This window comes from Coturnix japonica, chromosome 14 (genome assembly GCF_054131305.1).
Source record: "Coturnix japonica strain WE chromosome 14, WE-NBRP24, whole genome shotgun sequence".
Classification (NCBI taxonomy): domain Eukaryota; kingdom Metazoa; phylum Chordata; class Aves; order Galliformes; family Phasianidae; genus Coturnix; species Coturnix japonica.
Genome location: NC_140676.1, coordinates 14994324 through 15012710, shown reverse-complemented (window position 1 = coordinate 15012710; position 18387 = coordinate 14994324). Strand labels below are relative to the sequence as shown.

At 35.6% G+C, this 18387-nt stretch overlaps 1 protein-coding gene across 6 annotated transcripts in view; it reads left to right on the top strand.

The window, feature by feature from the left end:
• Positions 1–18387, top strand: part of VPS13C (vacuolar protein sorting 13 homolog C) — a 123849-nt gene that overhangs the window by 68967 nt on the left and 36495 nt on the right. For 5 of the 6 annotated variants that reach the window (XM_085515761.1, XM_085515760.1, XM_015872268.3 and 2 more), the window contains 26 exons: positions 733–925; positions 1059–1173; positions 1498–1634; positions 2338–2464; positions 3157–3271; positions 3632–3761; positions 4122–4200; positions 5066–5202; positions 5812–5965; positions 6355–6431; positions 6598–6657; positions 7638–7800; positions 8187–8303; positions 8772–8875; positions 9167–9334; positions 9923–10227; positions 11038–11185; positions 11831–11933; positions 12338–12471; positions 13556–13712; positions 14039–14118; positions 14679–14738; positions 15828–15993; positions 16887–17003; positions 17475–17578; positions 17948–18115. In XM_085515761.1, coding sequence (XP_085371887.1) covers positions 733–925; positions 1059–1173; positions 1498–1634; positions 2338–2464; positions 3157–3271; positions 3632–3761; positions 4122–4200; positions 5066–5202; positions 5812–5965; positions 6355–6431; positions 6598–6657; positions 7638–7800; positions 8187–8303; positions 8772–8875; positions 9167–9334; positions 9923–10227; positions 11038–11185; positions 11831–11933; positions 12338–12471; positions 13556–13712; positions 14039–14118; positions 14679–14738; positions 15828–15993; positions 16887–17003; positions 17475–17578; positions 17948–18115 — 3418 coding nt within the window. Of the gene's footprint in view, positions 1–732; positions 926–1058; positions 1174–1497; positions 1635–2337; positions 2465–3156; positions 3272–3631; positions 3762–4121; positions 4201–5065; positions 5203–5811; positions 5966–6354; positions 6432–6597; positions 6658–7637; positions 7801–8186; positions 8304–8771; positions 8876–9166; positions 9335–9922; positions 10262–11037; positions 11186–11830; positions 11934–12337; positions 12472–13555; positions 13713–14038; positions 14119–14678; positions 14739–15827; positions 15994–16886; positions 17004–17474; positions 17579–17947; positions 18116–18387 lie in introns of those variants that run through there. The other variant, XM_085515762.1, reaches the window with a different exon arrangement.

The following is an 18387-nucleotide window of genomic DNA, read 5'->3' as shown; positions in this document are numbered from 1 at the left end:
TCTTCTTTCACTCTTTCTAGCTAATTAGAAGATATTGTCAGTTTGGGGAATAATATTGAATGGAATGAGAAAATGAATATTATTTATCGCTCTGTGTGAATGTGCATGAGTTTTTTATTGAATCTATGTGTTGAAATGCTGTATTTAAATTATTTAAGCAATGTGCAGTGCTTTAGCTAACACATTCCAGATAAGCTACTGAATGTGATGTTGCTTACTTCCTACAGAAAAGAACATCCATCCCTGTGTATTGTGGGTAGTACATATAAACCAGCGCATGGAAAGCTGAGAACTTGCTCTTTTAAGAGAAACACACCAGAAATAATGAGCACAAGTTATTGTTACACAGTGATGTAATAATGGTTCCAGTGTCTGGGAAAGAAGTATGCATTTGTTCATGATTGGATTTGTAGTTCTTTTATCTTTTGACTTCATGCATAAACTGCCAGCTCAGTTGTGAACTGTGGAAATACTTTGCTGAAAACAGTTTTGTGTAATATTAAAGGTGGGATCACAACCCCCAGAAAAGTTGTGCAAGGTTTACATAAATGTATGCCATACCATTTATTTATTAATGTTACAGTTTGTTAACCATGTGGTGTGTTAGTCCTGTGAAGCTAGCTTGACTTCTTGTTTTCCTTTATCAAAAGCTTTCTGATATTGCGTGTTTCTCATAGACGGAACTGTTCTGTGTCCTAATTTATATAATAATTAGCCACCTGTCTTCTTTAGGGTGGAAGCAAAGCTTGAAAACTGGTACGTCACAGGCCTGAGACAAGAGAACATTGTACCATCTCTTGTGGCTTCCATTGGGGATAGCGAGTCTTCTCTCCTGAAGATAGAGTTTAATATTAACCCTGAAGACAGTACTGCTGATCAAAGTCTTAGCATTGTATCACAGCCTGTGGAAATAAAATATGATGCAGTGAGTAATAATCAAAATTGTTCTTTCTTTTGTGATTCTTTTTTAAACTGCTGCATGGTGAAGATGTATTTTGTAGTTTTTGCTGAATGAATGATGAATATGTTATTAATTCTTGTCTCTTTGTCTTTAAAAGAGGACAATAAATGCAATGGTGGAATTCTTCCAGACAAGTAAGGGAATGGATCTTGAAAGATTAACATCAGCCACATTAATGAAGCTTGAAGAAATCAAGGAACGAACTGCTACAGGTAAGAGACATCTCACTGGGAGGCAAACCTTGCAATACTGTAGAACATTTCTGTATGATGTGCAAAGCTTTGTGTGTTGATTGCTGGCTAAAGACTGGATGTCTTTTATCTTGTTTTTTTTGTTGTTTGCTTTTATAACTTGGAGTAGTGGATGTTCTCTTGATGGAGAGCAGTCAGTTTAGGTGGAAGGCATACTTTAAAAAAGTCATTCTTTATTTAGGTTGTATTATATATTTCAGATAATATTTCTTCATCTGTGGCCTGGAAAAATGCTTTACTTGTGAGTAGCGTTTCAGTTGTAATATCCGTTCTCTTTTGTTGAAGGATTAGTTCATATTATTGAAATGAGGAAAGTCCTTGACTTGAAGATTCATCTGAAACCTTCCTACCTTCTGGTCCCACAGACAGGTTTCTACCATGAAAATTCAAATTTGTTGATTTTGGACTTCGGTACATTTCAGGTATATAAATGATGTCTCTTTAAAAGCACAGAAGAAGAAGGAAGTAGTCTCTTTTTTTCTCTTAACGTATCTGTCACATAAAACTGTCTGAATATCAGAAAGTGAAAGTGTGCATCTGTGAAAGTATTCTCACCAAGTATTGTTGAAAAACCAATTGCATTCAGAGCCCTTGGGTTGTCTTTGATGTACTTGAGCTGTGTAACCTGCCCCGGAAACATTGTCTTTTTTTGATACATTGTGACAATAATATTTTTTTATTAATATCTTTGATCTATTCGGCAAAATGGGATTATTTTTCCTTTTGTTTCTCTTTAGAATGAGTTACCTCTTAGTACTGTAAGAGGATATGTGATTTTTACTCAATTTTAAAAGTTGATTCTGTTATTTCTATGAAACTGAAAAATGACAATTATTTAACTTGATTTTAATAGACTAAATAAATATTTTGTTTGTACTTCAGCTATAAACTTTTAAATTAATAATAAGACTTCATTTCATATTACATGAATTGCGTGGTTTGATAGCACCATCAGAAGTAAGAATTTAATAGCCTTGGTGAGGGAAGCTTGAGAGACATTAAGGTATCTTCTGTATGATAATCCAATTGGCTATCATAAAGTTACATGAATCATCTTTTACACCATCACCAGTAGTAATATCACATCTGTGAGTTTTGTACTTATCTTGTCTTCATGTTTTTTAGCTGAACAGCATAAATCAAGGCAGTAGCGAAGCTTCTAGTTTTTCATCTTTAGAGGAAATTATGGACAAAGCTTATGACAAGTTTGATGTGGAAATAAAAAATGTGCAACTTCTTTTTGGAAGAGCAGGTATGGAAACAAAACTTTTAAGCTAACGATCAGCTGTTTACTAACATGATTTTGAACTGATAATCAGCTGTTTAGTAAAACCTGTTTACTCTGAGGATTGCTGAAGTATACTTTTCTGTATTTAGTAAATAAGATTTTAAAGAAAAAAGGCAAACAAAAACCAGAATTCAAGTAAACAGATAGTTTAAAAAAAACAAACTCCCACCTTTTCTGGTATTAAGCTGAGACATTTCCTTGTTAGTTCTCTTAAAACATCTGAAAGATCTGCTTGTGTTTTGGTTGTAGGTCTGTGTACTATTTCTTTATTTCACTAGGGAGCAACAGAAATGCATAGGACTATTATGATACTTACTATGCTGTAAAATATGGTTGAAGTTGGCCTTAGTAGTAGTTCATTTGGACTTAAGTTTTATAGTCAATAAAATGATAGGTTACTTTTAAAAATTTTTGTATTCAAGTGCATCATTAAGTGTGGAATTGAGTTTAATGCTGCCAAGTCAATATAATGTTAAGGAATATTGAAAATCTGTTTAAAATTCCTTAAAATTATCTCACCCAAATTGTTCTGACTGCTTCAGTTTGTGAGTGTGTTCTTCAGCTTTTCCTGGGGATGCTATTTGAAAAATCATGGTATTCTAATCATAGCAATTTGCAAGCAATGTGTTTCATCTAAATGGATTTAATACTTGCAGGTGAAGACTGGAAGAAGGCTCGTTTTCAGCGTTCATCTTTACATATGTTACAGCCTATGGATATTCATATACAGCTGGCAAAGTCAATGGTGGAGAAAGATACTAGAATGCCAAAGTAATGTATTAATATTGAGAGGGCTTATTTTTATTTTTTAATTACTGCGTACTTAGAGAAAAGAAAAAAATGTTTATTTATACTTTGGAATTTGAAGCCATCAATGTCTTAGTTTAATGATTTTAACAAGGCCTTTCTTCACTATTTGTTCCCTGCTCACCTTAACTTAATGAAGTAACTAAATGAATGACTGAAAATCTGATTTTAATGGGTGCAATGCTTGCTTTAAATGCAGATTCACTAGGTTTACTCTGATCTGACTTAAAACATTATTGATAATAATACTAATGTATTAAAGTCAAGAATTAGCATTTACTGTTTCTTTTGTCTTAGAGTGAATCAGATTTCTTTTTTCTTAAGGTTTAAAGTGTCCGGAGGGCTTCCTTTGGTGCATATCAGGGTTTCTGACCAGAAAATCAAGGCAATTTTTGATCTGATTGATAGTATTCCATTGCCTCAGAGGTCATCTGTTCCTGTTCCAAGCACAAAGGTAAGCTGAACAGAAATAATAAAAATGAAACAATGATAGTAAAAACCCTTTGACAACGAAATCAAAGAGATTGTTATATGAATTCTTCCTAATATCTGCTCACTTTTTTTATCTAAAATACAAGATCTGTTGCTCATCTGAGCTGTGCAAAGTGTCTTCAATACAACTTTACATCAGAACATGCTGACTAATTCAAACAAAGCTAGTTTTGTCATTGTCATGTTGGCTTCAGTGTAAATACTGCTCAAATGTCTAATAAATGAAAGGCCAGCTTAAAGATTTATCAGAATTGGAAAGTGTAACTCAACATACCAAGCTATGAAAACTTAGATGCTGATTGTTTTTTTCTTCTCACTCTAGGCAGCAGCTATTCCTGCAGTTCCTGTTGATGACAAAGGGTTGCTTACTACACCCCCCTTGTTAGCAGAAATGGTGTCAGGTAAGAAAAAAGAGCATGGCAAAATGTATGGAATAACTTAGCATTTTCAGGCAAGTCTTAAATTGGTCTTAAAGAATGTTACTAGGAACAGTAGAGATGAGTACAATTGTCCCTAACTTACAGTGCATAAGAAGATTATTAAAATGCTGTTGTTGCCTCAGAATACTACATATGCTTTTTAAGAAAAGAAACCTTTTTTGAAATAAATTCATATTGTCCATAAACAACCCCCTCAAAAATAAGTAGAGTGTGCTGTTAATAGCAATTGCGTCAGGATGTGATTAGCAATCCAATGTAATCCAATCAAATGTCATGCCACATCATTGCTGTTTTAGTCAAAAATGAATCTACTGCTGCCATTTTAAGAGTTTGATGTTAAAGACATATACTTTGAAGTAGGCACATGGAAAAAGTTAAGTAAGATATCTAAAGCACATATTCTTTCATACGTAGCCAGTGTATGGCAGAAATACTGCTACAGACATTACAGGTGTGCTGTCTGAAATGTTTTGCATTAGTGAAGCTAAATACAGGGCAGGACTAGCAAGTGGCAAATCAATGATTGATGCTTTGGTTTTGAGTGTTTATTTTCCTCGTTGTTCCAGAAAAAAACTCTTCTGGGAGTTTATAACTGTACTTCCTTTATCTAGATTCTTTACAGCTAAACTCTAGTGTTTTCTTCAGTAGAGCTTCAATTTTTGTCACTTTGCCATTGTCATCTCATGGGAAGATGGCAAGATAGATGAAAAAAGCGTGCTTTGTCACATTAGATTTTAGTGGTTCTAGAATGGGAAGGTGTGGGGGGAGAGATCTATCCTTGTTCCTGGTGAAAACGTACTAAGGAGATGTCACCTCTGTTCTTCAGACTCTGAAGAATATTCTGATTTTGAAGAAAGTTATGAAAAAAGCACTTGGACACTAAGTAAGGGAGAAGAAATAGGAAATAAGGAATCTGCTAAAGAGGAACTGACAGATCTTCAACTGAAGTTTGAAATTAAAGAGGTATGTCTATTGAATTGTATCTTAATCTTCTATATGAAGACTACTTCATATAAGAAAACCCATTATTCTATTACAAGTTTTGTCCAAGTTTATGGACACATGACGCATATTTACCAAAGTAAATATCTGTGTGTGTGTTTGTGTATATATATGTATGTATATGCATATTATATGTTACATTTTATATATGACATACTATATGTTGCATGTTATATATGTATGTATGTGTATGCATATTAGTTATTTCTATTTATAAATCATAAAAAAGAGTAAATAAAATGTGTATTCTTCAAGTCTGTGTATAAGTTGTGTAATACAACACAAACAACTACAAAAATCTTTCAAGAGCCCATTCCTGGAACCATTATTTTATATTAAAAGTACTCCATCTTTCAATTAGACACCAGTACCCCCTTCATTCCTTCCCCAGAAAGAAGAACAAAGTAAGTAACTTGGCAGGTCACCTACAAAGAGCAAAATCCATAAAGTGTCTGTGACCATCAGGTATAAACAAGGCATTAATACTACTAGCATTCCTTCATTGTTTATTTGAGCAAAGAAAACTCTCTAAGCGCAAAGATGGCAGTACTTTATTACTTATTTGTCCAGGTTCTGCTAGAACTCACCAAGCAAGAAAAAACTGAGGAAACGGTACTTGTGTTTGATGTAAAGCATCTTGGGACAGAAGCAACTGTCAGAACGTTTAATTTAGCAGCTGTATCATATTTGAAGACAATAAGCTTGGATTACTATGAAATTGGAGGTAATGTAGGCATATTATATTGTGTATATTTATAGTAGTTAGTCTGAAATTCTCTTTTTCTGTGCTCCTTAAAATTCAGACATTGCTCTAGTTTTACAGGCACAATATTTTGGTATTAGGCAACTTTCCACTGGCAGTGCTTGTCTCAATTGTACAGTTGTTAGTTGTGGATTGCCACCCGGATGCTTAGCAGATAAATAAGTAGTTTTGGATAGTGAGAGAATACAGACTTGCTGGTTTTGACTTGAATGCAAACCATTGTTTCATGTGTCAACAGACTGCATTGAAAGGTAACCCCTGTGTTCAAGGCACAGATGCCAATGGCTCACTGAAAGAAGAAGTCTTACTAACTGTTGGGTATTTTGTGTCTGTTTTTATGTATGTTACAGCTAAAAAAGCGCCCCTTCATTTAATTAGTTCATCTGATAAGCCTGGATTAGATCTTCTGAAGGTGGAATATATCAAGGTAAAAGTTAATCTTTCCAAAGGATGATTTTTTTTTGTTTGTTTAAACCAACTCTGTACATTACAAAGTCTTTGACTTTCTATTTACAGAGTATGTTATAATTTGTATTCTAAGAGCCCAGAGGGTGGTTTGAATTAACAATCCCTATGCTGATCGTTCATTTCAGGCTGACAAAAATGGTCCACAGTTTCAGAATGTTTTTGACAACACTGAACAGAAGATTCAAGTGAGTAGAGATTTTTTTTTTCTTTTTCCTTCCTCTTGCAACAGGGAGCCTGAAAGTTCAGAAGCACTTGTCAGTTTTTATGCACTTAATGTAAGAGCTGCATGTTAGTCTGTTTCTTAACTGTGGAGAAAAGCTGTGTAGTTACAAGCTTACAAGTATCTGCAGATTTTATCAGGGAAATGCAGGTAACACTGGCTTTATTTATTTATTTTCCAAGAAGAGGCTCCTGGAGCTCCAGCAGGAGGTGACACTTCTATATCAGTGTTACTGAATGGAATTGACTGACTTAACCCTATGGGAGAGTGCTGATATTTAGACAACTCCGCTTACTCTATGCGGTTAATTCTAGCTTGTGTTGCATTCTAGCTCTTCAGGGTGGCTCATATGTCCATAAGAACTGGATTTGAGCTCTTTCCTATCCCAAGCTGATTGAAGTGCATAATATGGTTTGCTAAACTATGAGGCAGGTGCTTTATTCATCTTTTTGAATTCCCTTAGTCTAGTTGCCCAGATATTTCTTTATCCTGAGTATCTATATGGTTATCCGCTACCTCTTATCCTTTCATCTTGTACTGGATTATGGTGCAAGCTTGCAAGGAGTCTGAGTTTGACAGAACACAGTGCTTGAGTGGAATGAATCCTGATCTGGGTTAGACTGCCTTGACTTGCATGTCTTGTTAAACTGGTTATCTGACAAGGAATTGCGTCTCTTTACATTTCTACATTCATTGTGTGTCATTTGACTTTTGTACTGAGGAAGCAATAGCTTACTGGTTACAACTGCTGAATTTTTGTCTGATTGACTTATTTTCTTTGCCTACCATTTTTCTGCTTTACAAAAAAGTTTTTTTTCCCATTTATTATTTGTTGCTGGTAATGTATGCTGTCCTTGCTGCACTTTCCATAGTATTACAGCTCTGTTACGTGCTCTTTTACCTGTAAGCTATGCTTTGTGATGTGGAGTCTCATGTTTTCAACAGGTAGCTTTTTCATCACTTAACGTTCTGCTGCATACAGAGGCCCTTCTGTCTGCTGTCAGTTTTCTAGCAACTGTTAGTCCATCAGGAAATGGAAGTAGTAGAGAGGCACCAACTACAGAAGAAACAGAAGAAAAGCAACAGGATGACCTTACATTAAAGAAAGGTACCCTTCTGTTTGTCAGAATGATGGGTCTGGATGGATATGTCGTGTGTTGGCAAAAATATGAAATGCTAGATAGTCTGATGAGCTTTGCTTAAGTGGGTGAGGATCATGGCTTATGTCTCAGTGCCTCAGTGGGTTGGAGGACTGTTGGAGAGAAAAGCCTGAAGAAAATGTTTCCATTCCTAGAGTGCTAGAAAAATATATTAAGATAATAGGCCCAGAGGGGAGCAGATTCTAACATGCTAGCTGATGAAAGAATCTGTAGGAAGTTGTATTGAATCATTGGAATGCTGCAATCACTGAGCTGAAACAGGCCTCCTGTGCTTTTGGGAGCTTAACTGAAAACATGTGCTGTGCCTTGAGAAAACACCTTCTATCTCTTCTAGTGACGAGACCTTCTAAGGATACGTTTGTCTTTGACTTCAAGCTCTTTGCCAAGCTGGATGCCTTTTGTTTAAATATTTGTGATGAAAAAAAGAACATTGCAGAAATCAAGATTCAAGGTATTGCATTTTCTGTTAGTACTCACCTTGTAGTTTAATTTCAAAACAAATCTGTTTTTTTCCATCTTTTTTTCCTTGTTTTCCACTTTTTTGGGTTCTTTCTGTTTTTTTTTTTTTTGGTTTTTTTTTTTTTTTTGGTTTTTTTTAAGTCTCAAATGCGTTGGATGTGACAGAGCTCTTAGTTACTGTGTCCATTGCTGTGGAAATTGTAGATGACCCATTTGACCTACTTTGTTTGAAAACAAAGGAAGAAATCAAGTATTTACAGGGTTTTAAAAATATATGTGGGCTTTGTTTTTTCTGTGAAGCTTTTGTTGAATTCGATATGGGATGAACAACAGAATTTTTTGTAGCAGTATTCATTAGGGATGGTAAGGGGAAGGTCTTATCACATTTTTCTTGTGTTGTCCCCACTGCCCCAAAATTAGGCGTTACTTTGCTTCTACTGTTTGTTCTTTCATTTGACAGGTCTTGATTCATCTCTTCTTCTTCAGTCAAATCAAACGGAATTCTTTGCCCGACTTAAAGACATAGTTGTTACAGATGTTGATACAAGGACCCTTCATAAAAAAGTACAAATTTATAAGTCTTACTTGTTTCTTCATTAATTTTGTGCGTGCAAGTGGAGTGTAATGCATGTACTTACTCCATTCTTTAAAATACTTGTTTTCACATGAATACTTCTTTCCCACTTGAAGTGGTGAAAAAAGGCTTTCGTACTAGAGGAACTGGTGTCCGAATTGACTTTCTTTGAAAAGACTTATGTTATTAGCATATCCGATAGGCTGACGATACTTTTGTTTCTTCTTAATACCTTCTTAAAAGCTACTAATGGTTGCTATGTACTTTTTCTTTCTTTCTAGGCCATATCTATAGTGGGAGATGAAGTTTTCAGTTTCAGTCTGATATTATATCCTTACGCTACTGAGGGAGGAGCCTATACTGATATGACAAAAGTGGATGGTACTGTATCTTTGAAAGTGGGCTGCATTCAAGTAGTATACCTTCACAAATTTCTTGTATCTTTGCTGGTAAGTATTTTTTCTTTATGTGACTTGTAATGTGTTCATTAGCTTTCCCAATTTGCAACCTCAGAAAAACTGAATATCACTCTTTCAGAAACTCAACTTTCTTTATGTGCTACTTATAAACTCAGATAGTCCAATTAAAACTGATTTGAAAGTCAAAAACTACCATGCTGCAGCCCTTATAGGGGGCTGTTGTGTGCCCCCTCACCTCACCTATGCTTTTAAGGCATTTCATTTCTCACACCCAACCCCAGGGAAAAACTGAGGTAGTTGCAAACGTAACTGAATTAACACTGGAGACAAAAAAATTTCTGCAAGTTGAGATCCTATGAGGACCACAAATGAATCTGTAAATCACTTGTCCTTTTGTCAAGTATTCTAAATCTTGACTTTTGTAAAGCATTAGTGGTTTCTCTGCCACTAACTACTGACTTCAGTAAGTACTAGCATTCACTGACAAAATAGAGGGGCTTTAAAAACATTTGGTTATTGGTTATTATTGATGTTGTAAAATGAGAGATTAGTTGAGATTAAAAATAAACAACCCTATTTATAGCTGTATTTTTCCTATCTCTTCAACTTTTTTCTTAGACCTTCTTGAACAACTTTCAGACGGCTAAGGAGGCACTGAGTGCTGCTACAGCCCAAGCTGCAGAAAAGGCTGCAACCAGTGTGAAAGATTTGGCTCAAAGGAGCTTTCGACTTGCTATGGACATTCACTTAAAAGCACCTGTTATAGTCATTCCTCAGTCCTCAGTTTCCTTCAATGCTATAGTTGTAGATCTTGGCTTGATTCAGGTTCAGAACCAGTTTCGCTTGGTGTCTCCTGGAGGCAGTTCGCTTCCTCCAGTCATTGACAAAATGGATGTGCATCTGACTAAGCTGAAACTGTCTAGGTAAAGCGCATTTCATCAAGTAATGCCTTCGCTAGTAAGTAAATCCTGGTTAGCGGCAGTCAAGTATTTGCTGTTAGATTATGTCAGTTGAAGTTAATGTCTCCTATTTATTTCCATAGAAAGTACAATGTATGCAAAGAGTACAGTAACACTTTTGGTAGAGCAAATTGTCAGCTACAAAATGCTGGGTTTTTTCAGAGTAGATGCCATCATTAGCTATACTTATCACAGGTGAAAAGGTAAAAGCCTGAATGATGTACTACTAAAAACCTGTATAGCTGTCTGGGACGTTCCTTATCTTTCATATCACTGTCACCACTGCTGAAATGCATCACGTGTGACCTCACTGTGCTGACATGCACCTCAGGAGGCATTCAGCTGGCAGTGATGAATGTCAATGGATGCAGTCCTTTCTACATGAAGGAATTTAATCCCACACCTCTGATTCATCCATACTTCCATGTCAGACTGCCTATGTCAGACTGCTCCTCTGCTGCCACCTGTTGCACGGCAAGAGAATGTAGCAGAATATTGGTGGGAAGGTTCAGCCTGTACTGTCATGCCAACATCCACCTCTGACATTGTGGACCAACATAATAAAACTGGAGGCATTAATTTTGGGTCAGTTCTCATACTAACATGTTAACTTAGAGATATACAGATGAGAAGTGAAATAAGATATTGTTCTGCTCGGGACACATTTGCTATATATGTCTAAGGAGATTAAACTTGATATTTTAGTGTGTTTTGAGTTAAAAAGCATAGCGTGATTTAACTGTTTTTTTTTTTTTTTTCTCCTTATCCTTTAAGAACTACTATGGAGGCAGGTTTGACACATCAGGACATTCAGATACTTCACCCTATTAATTTGAGCCTGTCTGTCAATCGAAATCTAGCTGCAACTTGGTTTCACAAATTGCCAATGTTGGAGGTCACAGGGTATCTGGATACAATGAATGTAAGTTGAATTAAATTATTGAGAAGAGCATAATACTACTTACTGTGAGACTAACCTGTATACTTCTGGTCACAAAAGTGGAATGAGCTACAAGCTGTTAGCTGAGGAATGTTACAGGGATGTCAGTAGCATTTAACTTATATGTGGAATTATTGAAGTTAGAAAGTATTGTTAAATACTTAAGCCCCTGTGTGTTTCCGAAGCTGAAAAGAGAGAACTGAAAGGGATGTCAGTAAGACTTGGCTATTCCATGTTGTATGGCAAGAACAACTTAGATCATGTGTTTCCTGCTACACTCTAGTGATCTCAAGAAAATTGTGTAGGCTGACTATTTGCATACTGTGTGTTTAGATAAAAGAGGAAGTAAAAATGTCATGAGGTAGCATGTAATTCCTAGTACGTTATTAAAGATCTCAGTACCGTAAGCAAAGCTTTAAGAAGTCATAACCTTCCTGTTTCTTTAAGTGCTTATAAAATTATCATTGTTTGTTATTTTCCCCAAGAGATGACAGTGCTGACAAAATAACTGTGAATAAGCTTCTGTAATCTTGCCAGAAAACATTGTTACACTTTGATAGTAGTTAAAACTTTTTTTTAAGAACTGTTGTTGGTTTCTGCTGAGAACTGTGATCTGTGATTTTGTAGGTTGTGGTAAGTCAAGAAGATTTGAATGTCTTCCTCAAAGTGTTGACAGAAAACCTTGGTGAAGCAGAACAATCTAATGCAAAACAAATACTGCAAGAGGAAGGTGAGAGATAACTTGCCTTGAATATGAAGTGTGTTAGCTTTCATGAATAATGAAAATCATGTATTATCTGGAAAATGAGCTTAGATCTGAATATGATGTGGAAGTAGTAAACTCACTTTAATTTTGCAAAGACAACGGTCATACTTAAAACATTATTGAGGAAGACCATATTGCAATTTTATTAGCTGAGAAGTCATGGAAGTAGCAAGGTATTGAGACTGCAGCATCCTTGTTGTCAGAGTGTTTCTACATTCTTCTCTTGCGCCAAAGTTCAGAGCTTTGTGGAACTGTTGCTAACATATGTCAAATAAGTGTAAGCCATGTGAATGGAAAAACAGAATTGAATTTGTTTTTTGAGCTGAATGGATGCTTTGGTAAGTAAACTAATTTATTTAATGCTGCAGGTGAAATCAAAGTAATGGAGCAGTCAGCCTTGATGCAGAGTATGGGTGTTTCGGAAGAAGTTCTGTCTGAGAAGAGAAAAGAAACATTAAATGAAGATGTCATCAATGTGCTGCTTAATTTTGAAATCAAAGAGGTATATATCCATTTAAAAAACTTACGGTTTCTTCTGTTTCTCAGAAGTTGGCTGTAATTTAGAATTACTTAAAGAAAGAGGTAATAACTGATGAAATAATAAAAATCTGGAACCCAGATGCTTTAGTTTACAAGGATTTTTTGAGTACTACCTTTATTTTATTTTTTTACTTTGTCTGCATGGTATGATATGGTATTAATAGAATACTTTACATACACAATATATCTGACAGGGAAAAAGATTTTTTTTTTCCCCATATCCTTTGCATTCACATAGTCTTTCCTTCACAACATGGTACAGAGTTTTGTAATAACAAAGTGGCTGAAGTAGGTAAGCTAGAACTGATATCCTTACTGTATAGAGCACAGGGCTGAGGGTGTTTGTAGATGAAGTAAAGGATAAATGCAGAAGCGGTCTAGTAACAAAGATGTTTGTGAATTAGATGTCATCCAAGTACTTCTTTTGTCCTGAAGATGTCTGTGGTTCTTAAACATGAGGAACTCAGTATGGCCTTTTAATTTTCAGTGTTAGAAGCTGCATCTTGTTATTCTTAAATTTTCAAATGAGTTTAGAAAACGTTTCACAGCTTTTTCTTTTTTGAACCTACTGCTAAAAGCGTAATTCACATTGACCCCCAAATCTCTATTTCATTCTTTCTATATCAGAATAATCTCTATTAACTATTTTTTTTCTGTATTTAGCCCATAGCATCCTATTCAAAACGAAACCATAATCATAATTAATAGCCAAATTAATACTAAATAATACTAAATAACTTTTTCCTGTTAACATTTTTGTTGAATGTCCAGTTATAATATATATGTGTGCCCCGGTGGCGCAGTGGTAGGAATGCCGCGTTGCAACACTGGGGCCCGGAGTTCGAATCCCCCCTGTGGCGCAAGTGGTAGAAGTGCCGCTCTGCTACACAGAGGCTCGAATCCCGGGGGCCGGACTCGATGATCTCTAAGGTCCCTTCCAACCCGCACGAGACTATGATACTATGATACTATGATGATAACTACATACCATGTTTCTGGGCAGTTTAACTGAAATAGTTAAAATTAATTATTTTCCTTTATTTAAGGTTGTAGTAACCCTGATGAAGCAGGTTCAGAAGAAGAGGTATCCATTACACATTCTAAATGTATTACAACTTGGAACCAAAACTGAAATCAGAAATCATGAATTGACTGCAGCAGCGTATCTGAAAAAGATAATTATGAGATGCACTGAAATAACTGGTAGGTATTCTAGATAACTGGTGTATAGTTGGTACGTTGCCTGCAGTCGTCTTTTGTGCAGGAGGGTATTGCACTCAAAGGCAGCACAAACCAAACAAATAAGAGGCTAAATGCCAAGTTAAATTAATGACCCTAGTAGTAGAACAGTAGTAGTGAATATAGCGTGTCACAAGGTGGTGCTTCATCTGCAGCTTTGCAGAGTAAAGATGTGTTTATAGCCACTGTCCCAGTAAGTGTGGTTTATAATGGAGACATTCCATGGGTGGAAGAAAACTTGAGAATGGAAAGCATTTCTATTAATTAGTATTTTATTTCTTTATTTGCAGACTCAAATGGAGATCCTCTCTGTATTATTAACTCTTCAAGTAAGACAGACGAGCCTCTTCTGAAAATGGAATACATTAAGGTTTCATTACCTTTTTAACTGAGGTTATTTGGGGAGTAATATAAAGCTTCCATACTTAGCTTACATGGGATCTTTTTTCTTGCTTGTTTTACAATCTGTAAGATTTATATTTTGCTTATGAGTTCTCCTGGATACCTGTTTTTCCTCTTATCATCACCTTTTTGCTCTCTATTGCACCATATACTGCTGGCTTTGTCAATGCAGGCCTACTGATATCACTGTGTGCTATGCATGTTGGATCTTTTGCTTGCCTAGGCCACACTAAATGAAATTGTCTTGGGCAGCATATACTGGTATGGCTAATGTATATGAATATCAAAACTTTAAAATACTTTTTATTGATACATAAAAAAGAGTGCTATGAGAACAACCAAACTAGTGAGTTGGACACATGGTGTAAACCAAATGCGTTTAAATAGAGTAGTACCTTTTCAAAATTGATAGGTGAGGTTTAAGTGATAGGCAGTCTTTACAGGGGATAGAAATGTTTGAGGCGGTGTTAGCTGGTACATGGAATAGAAACTGACCATGTGCTTGGCTTTTTTTTTCTCCTCTTTCAGGCTGATGCAGATGGACCTGATTTTGCTACTACTTACAATAGCACCAAGCAAAACATTGATGTAAGCACGGGATGTATTTCATAACATTAAGTTGCTCGAATAGTGACATCTGTGTGAACTTGTTAATTACTGAAGAGAAGAAGGTCTTTCTAATCATTAAAACTTACTACGTTATATTTTGTTACTTCAAAGAAAAAAACTGGGGAAAGAAATTACTTATAAATGGTTATTACTGATTAATTAATGAGCTTGACAATAGAAGCTATAGGCTTCTAGCTAGTTGAAGTTTTTAAGGAGATATTTCCAATTACAGGATTTATGAATTGGTTTTTCCTTTCCCCTTCCCCCACCCTGCTTACAGAACAGTAAACTAGACACCATATAAAATGAGGCCAGGCATTGCAGAATTTGGAGGTTCCTAACAGTGGGATCTTATAAGCATTCTCAGAAGTGATGTATTCAGTCAGTGCTGTTTGCTTTTCTTGAAAGCAGTTACTGATGTGTAGTTTTCCATCACTACGGTGATTGTTAAAGTAAACTGTCCATGGGAATTGTTGCTTTGAAAAATGTTTCCACTGAAGTAATCTTGTTCAGTGAAGCTTGCTTCTTAGTAGCCCTATGTGGAATTTGTGGTGGTTGATGTACTTCACTGAGGGTCAAGAAAGCTGGTATCACATAGTGTATCAATAAAACTAATGTTTTCAGAGAATTGCTTTTGATTAGGAAAAGGTGCTTAGTTAGTACTTCAAGTAATAGTAAATGTGCTCGTGGCACTTTGTTCTAGTGTCAAATTTTGAATCTTTTTTTTCTTTTAATTTCTACTGAAATGTATCTGCTTGGCTCTGAAGACCTCAAAGTGCGCTGTGGTCCACAATAAAATGCGGTACAACTCAAAGTTTACTGAAGAAGTTGATCTACATTAAATAGTGATTTTGAGGCAGGCTCTGAAGCTTTCTCTAGTTTCTCTTCCGTAGCTCCCTCATGTACTCTAGAGTTTCGGTATGGTGCTAAGTTAGAGGAGGTAGAAAGGATGGAACGCATCTGAAAAGCAAGACTGAATTTTAACTGTGACAATAATTTTGTGTTGTTGTTACACTGGTATTGTGTAGAAAATAACAACGCTCCTTTGTTCCCCTGCCTTCATTTTAGGTTGTCTTTTCATGTTTGGATATAGTACTTCACACAGAGGCTTTGATTTCCATCATGAGTTTTCTCACTTTCAGTGTTCCATCGAGTGCTCTTCCCAGCACTGATAAAGCACCAGACCAAAAGCCTCAAACAGACGAAAAAGAAAAAGGAATAGTCCTCAGACCAGGTATTGACATAAAAGAAAGTCCATGCTTTTGTTATATAGAGGCATTTAGACTTTGATTTCACAAGACATTAATTCATGTGACACCACTAAGTGGTGTCGAAGTAGTAGACTTCTATTATTAAGTGAAACAAATGATGTTGCAGTAAACAGTATCTAAGCCTTCTCAAAACAGAAGTATTAACTATGTTGTTCCCCAGTTTATTCTGGTATAAACACACACACCCGCACCCACACACGCAGGACCAACAACCCCTTACTCCCTGCAAAAAAAAAAAAAAAAAAAAAAAAAGCAACACGTGCTCTTGAGCCATAGTGAAGCAAAGTGCTTATTTTTGGTAATTGGTATTTGTAACCTTGAAACAGAACACGCTTTTACATGTAGGCTCCTTAAGGATGTTTTGTGAATTCATTCCTCTGTTTGTATTGTTTGGAAGCTCAGGGTTTGCCAGACTGTTGGTATGGAGTTTATGATGGTTGTTTGTTGTATTGTAATTTTGAAGGCACCTTTCATTTTCCTACAGGAACATTTTTTCCTCAGTAAGTAGAACTACACTGACCTTGCTGTTCTATGCAAAAAAGACCTAGCATGTGAGATAATGAAATGTAGTTTGTATTCAGTATCCTGCTTTGTTACAAATTAGATGTTGTCTTGATTCTTGTTGGACTGTGTTATCTGATGACTGTACTTGTATCAGAAGATAACTGTTCTAATTTAAAAACTAGCAGTAATCCTGTTATATCAAATCAGTTATCGTTAACTGTAGAGAATAACTACAGGTTATTATTTTTGAATTATATATACATACGTTCATGGAAATACAGTGTTATAAATGAAACATCTATTTTAAAAGTTACAATGGTCATCTTATATATCACATGTTTTCCCCATGCAGCATTTGGTAGCACAACTGACGATGATATCTGTGAATTGAAGCTTACTGCAAATCTAAATGCCTTCAGTATTTTAGTCTGTGATCAGACTTGTAGAATTGCAGACATTAGAGTACAAGGTAAGGTTTATTATCTAAGTGTTACATGAGTCAATCATAGCGAGAAATGTTATTTCCCTTTGCACACACCTTTGAAAGAGTGATGCGTGTGCTGTAAATATGCTCTCTGCAACACGTTTTAAATATGTTTTAATTATGTTATGCTGTTCCAGTTAAGTATTTTAATACTCAGAATTTGGTAGTGTAGTCAAATTTGTTTTATAAACCTTGTTTTTGAACAGCTAAATCCTTAACAGTATGAAGATTTATTTATTTTAACTGCTGTTCTAAAACCAATCTATTTTGGCAGATATTTTGTGTGTAAGAAGGTCAGGACGTTGAGCTTAGTGTTGGTTGTTATGTAGCAGAATTTGGATTTCTAAGCTCTTTTCTTTGTTTTCAGTAATAATATTTCTTTTATAACAATTTTTTCCCCCAGTTCATTAATGTCTTTTCATAAATGGTTATCTTCTTCCTTTTGTTTCAAACCAGGAATGGATGCATCCGTAGCCGTGAAAACTAAAAAGATAGATGTGTTCTCCAGACTTGAGGACATCATAATCACAAATGTTGATCCTAAAACAATCCATAAAAAGGTGATGTATTGCACAGTTTCTAAGCCAACAAAAAGACCTCATTCTTCAAGCTATTTAATGGAAGCAGTCTAGTTATGCTGTGTTGTACAGATGCATCGTATCAAGTATGATTTAATGCATCAAATAACAAGCAAAGTTTCATTGGTTTACTTGCTGTATCTCAGGGAAGTAAAGCATGTTTTTATTAATGTATTTAATTCTAAAGATTAGCATAAGTTAAAATTAGAACTGTCTACTGATCATGTAGTGAGATGACAGTAGGTACCTGTAGATTTGTTTGTAGAAATATCTATCCTCTAGTAACTTAAACAATAATTCTATCACAGGTCACTACTTGGTAGTGTTAACTACACAGTCTTAATCTTCTAGGCTGTCTCCATAATGGGGGATGAAGTCTTCAGATTTCAGATGTCACTTTATCCAGATGCTACTTCAGGGGAAGCCTATGCTGATATGTCAAAGGTGGATGGTAAAATGTCTCTGAAAGTGGGCTGCATCCAAATAGTTTATCTACATCAATTCTTCATGTCTCTCTTGGTAAGACATTAACTACATTTCTCTTCTTGACAGTAAGTGTTGTTTCTGTAACTTTTAATCAGCTCTGCTTAGTGTCACGAGTACCTTATGGTGAACTGATGTACAAGCATATACAAGTATTCCACTGAAGAAATGTTGGTTTAAAAGTTGCACTGTTCTATAGAAAAAATAAGTAAGGGCAGAAATGTCTAGAAGCGAGTAATGGATGAAGTTGATAGCTTTAAGAACACCTTAAAAATCATGTAAACAGTGTCTTTGTACATGTGGGTGGT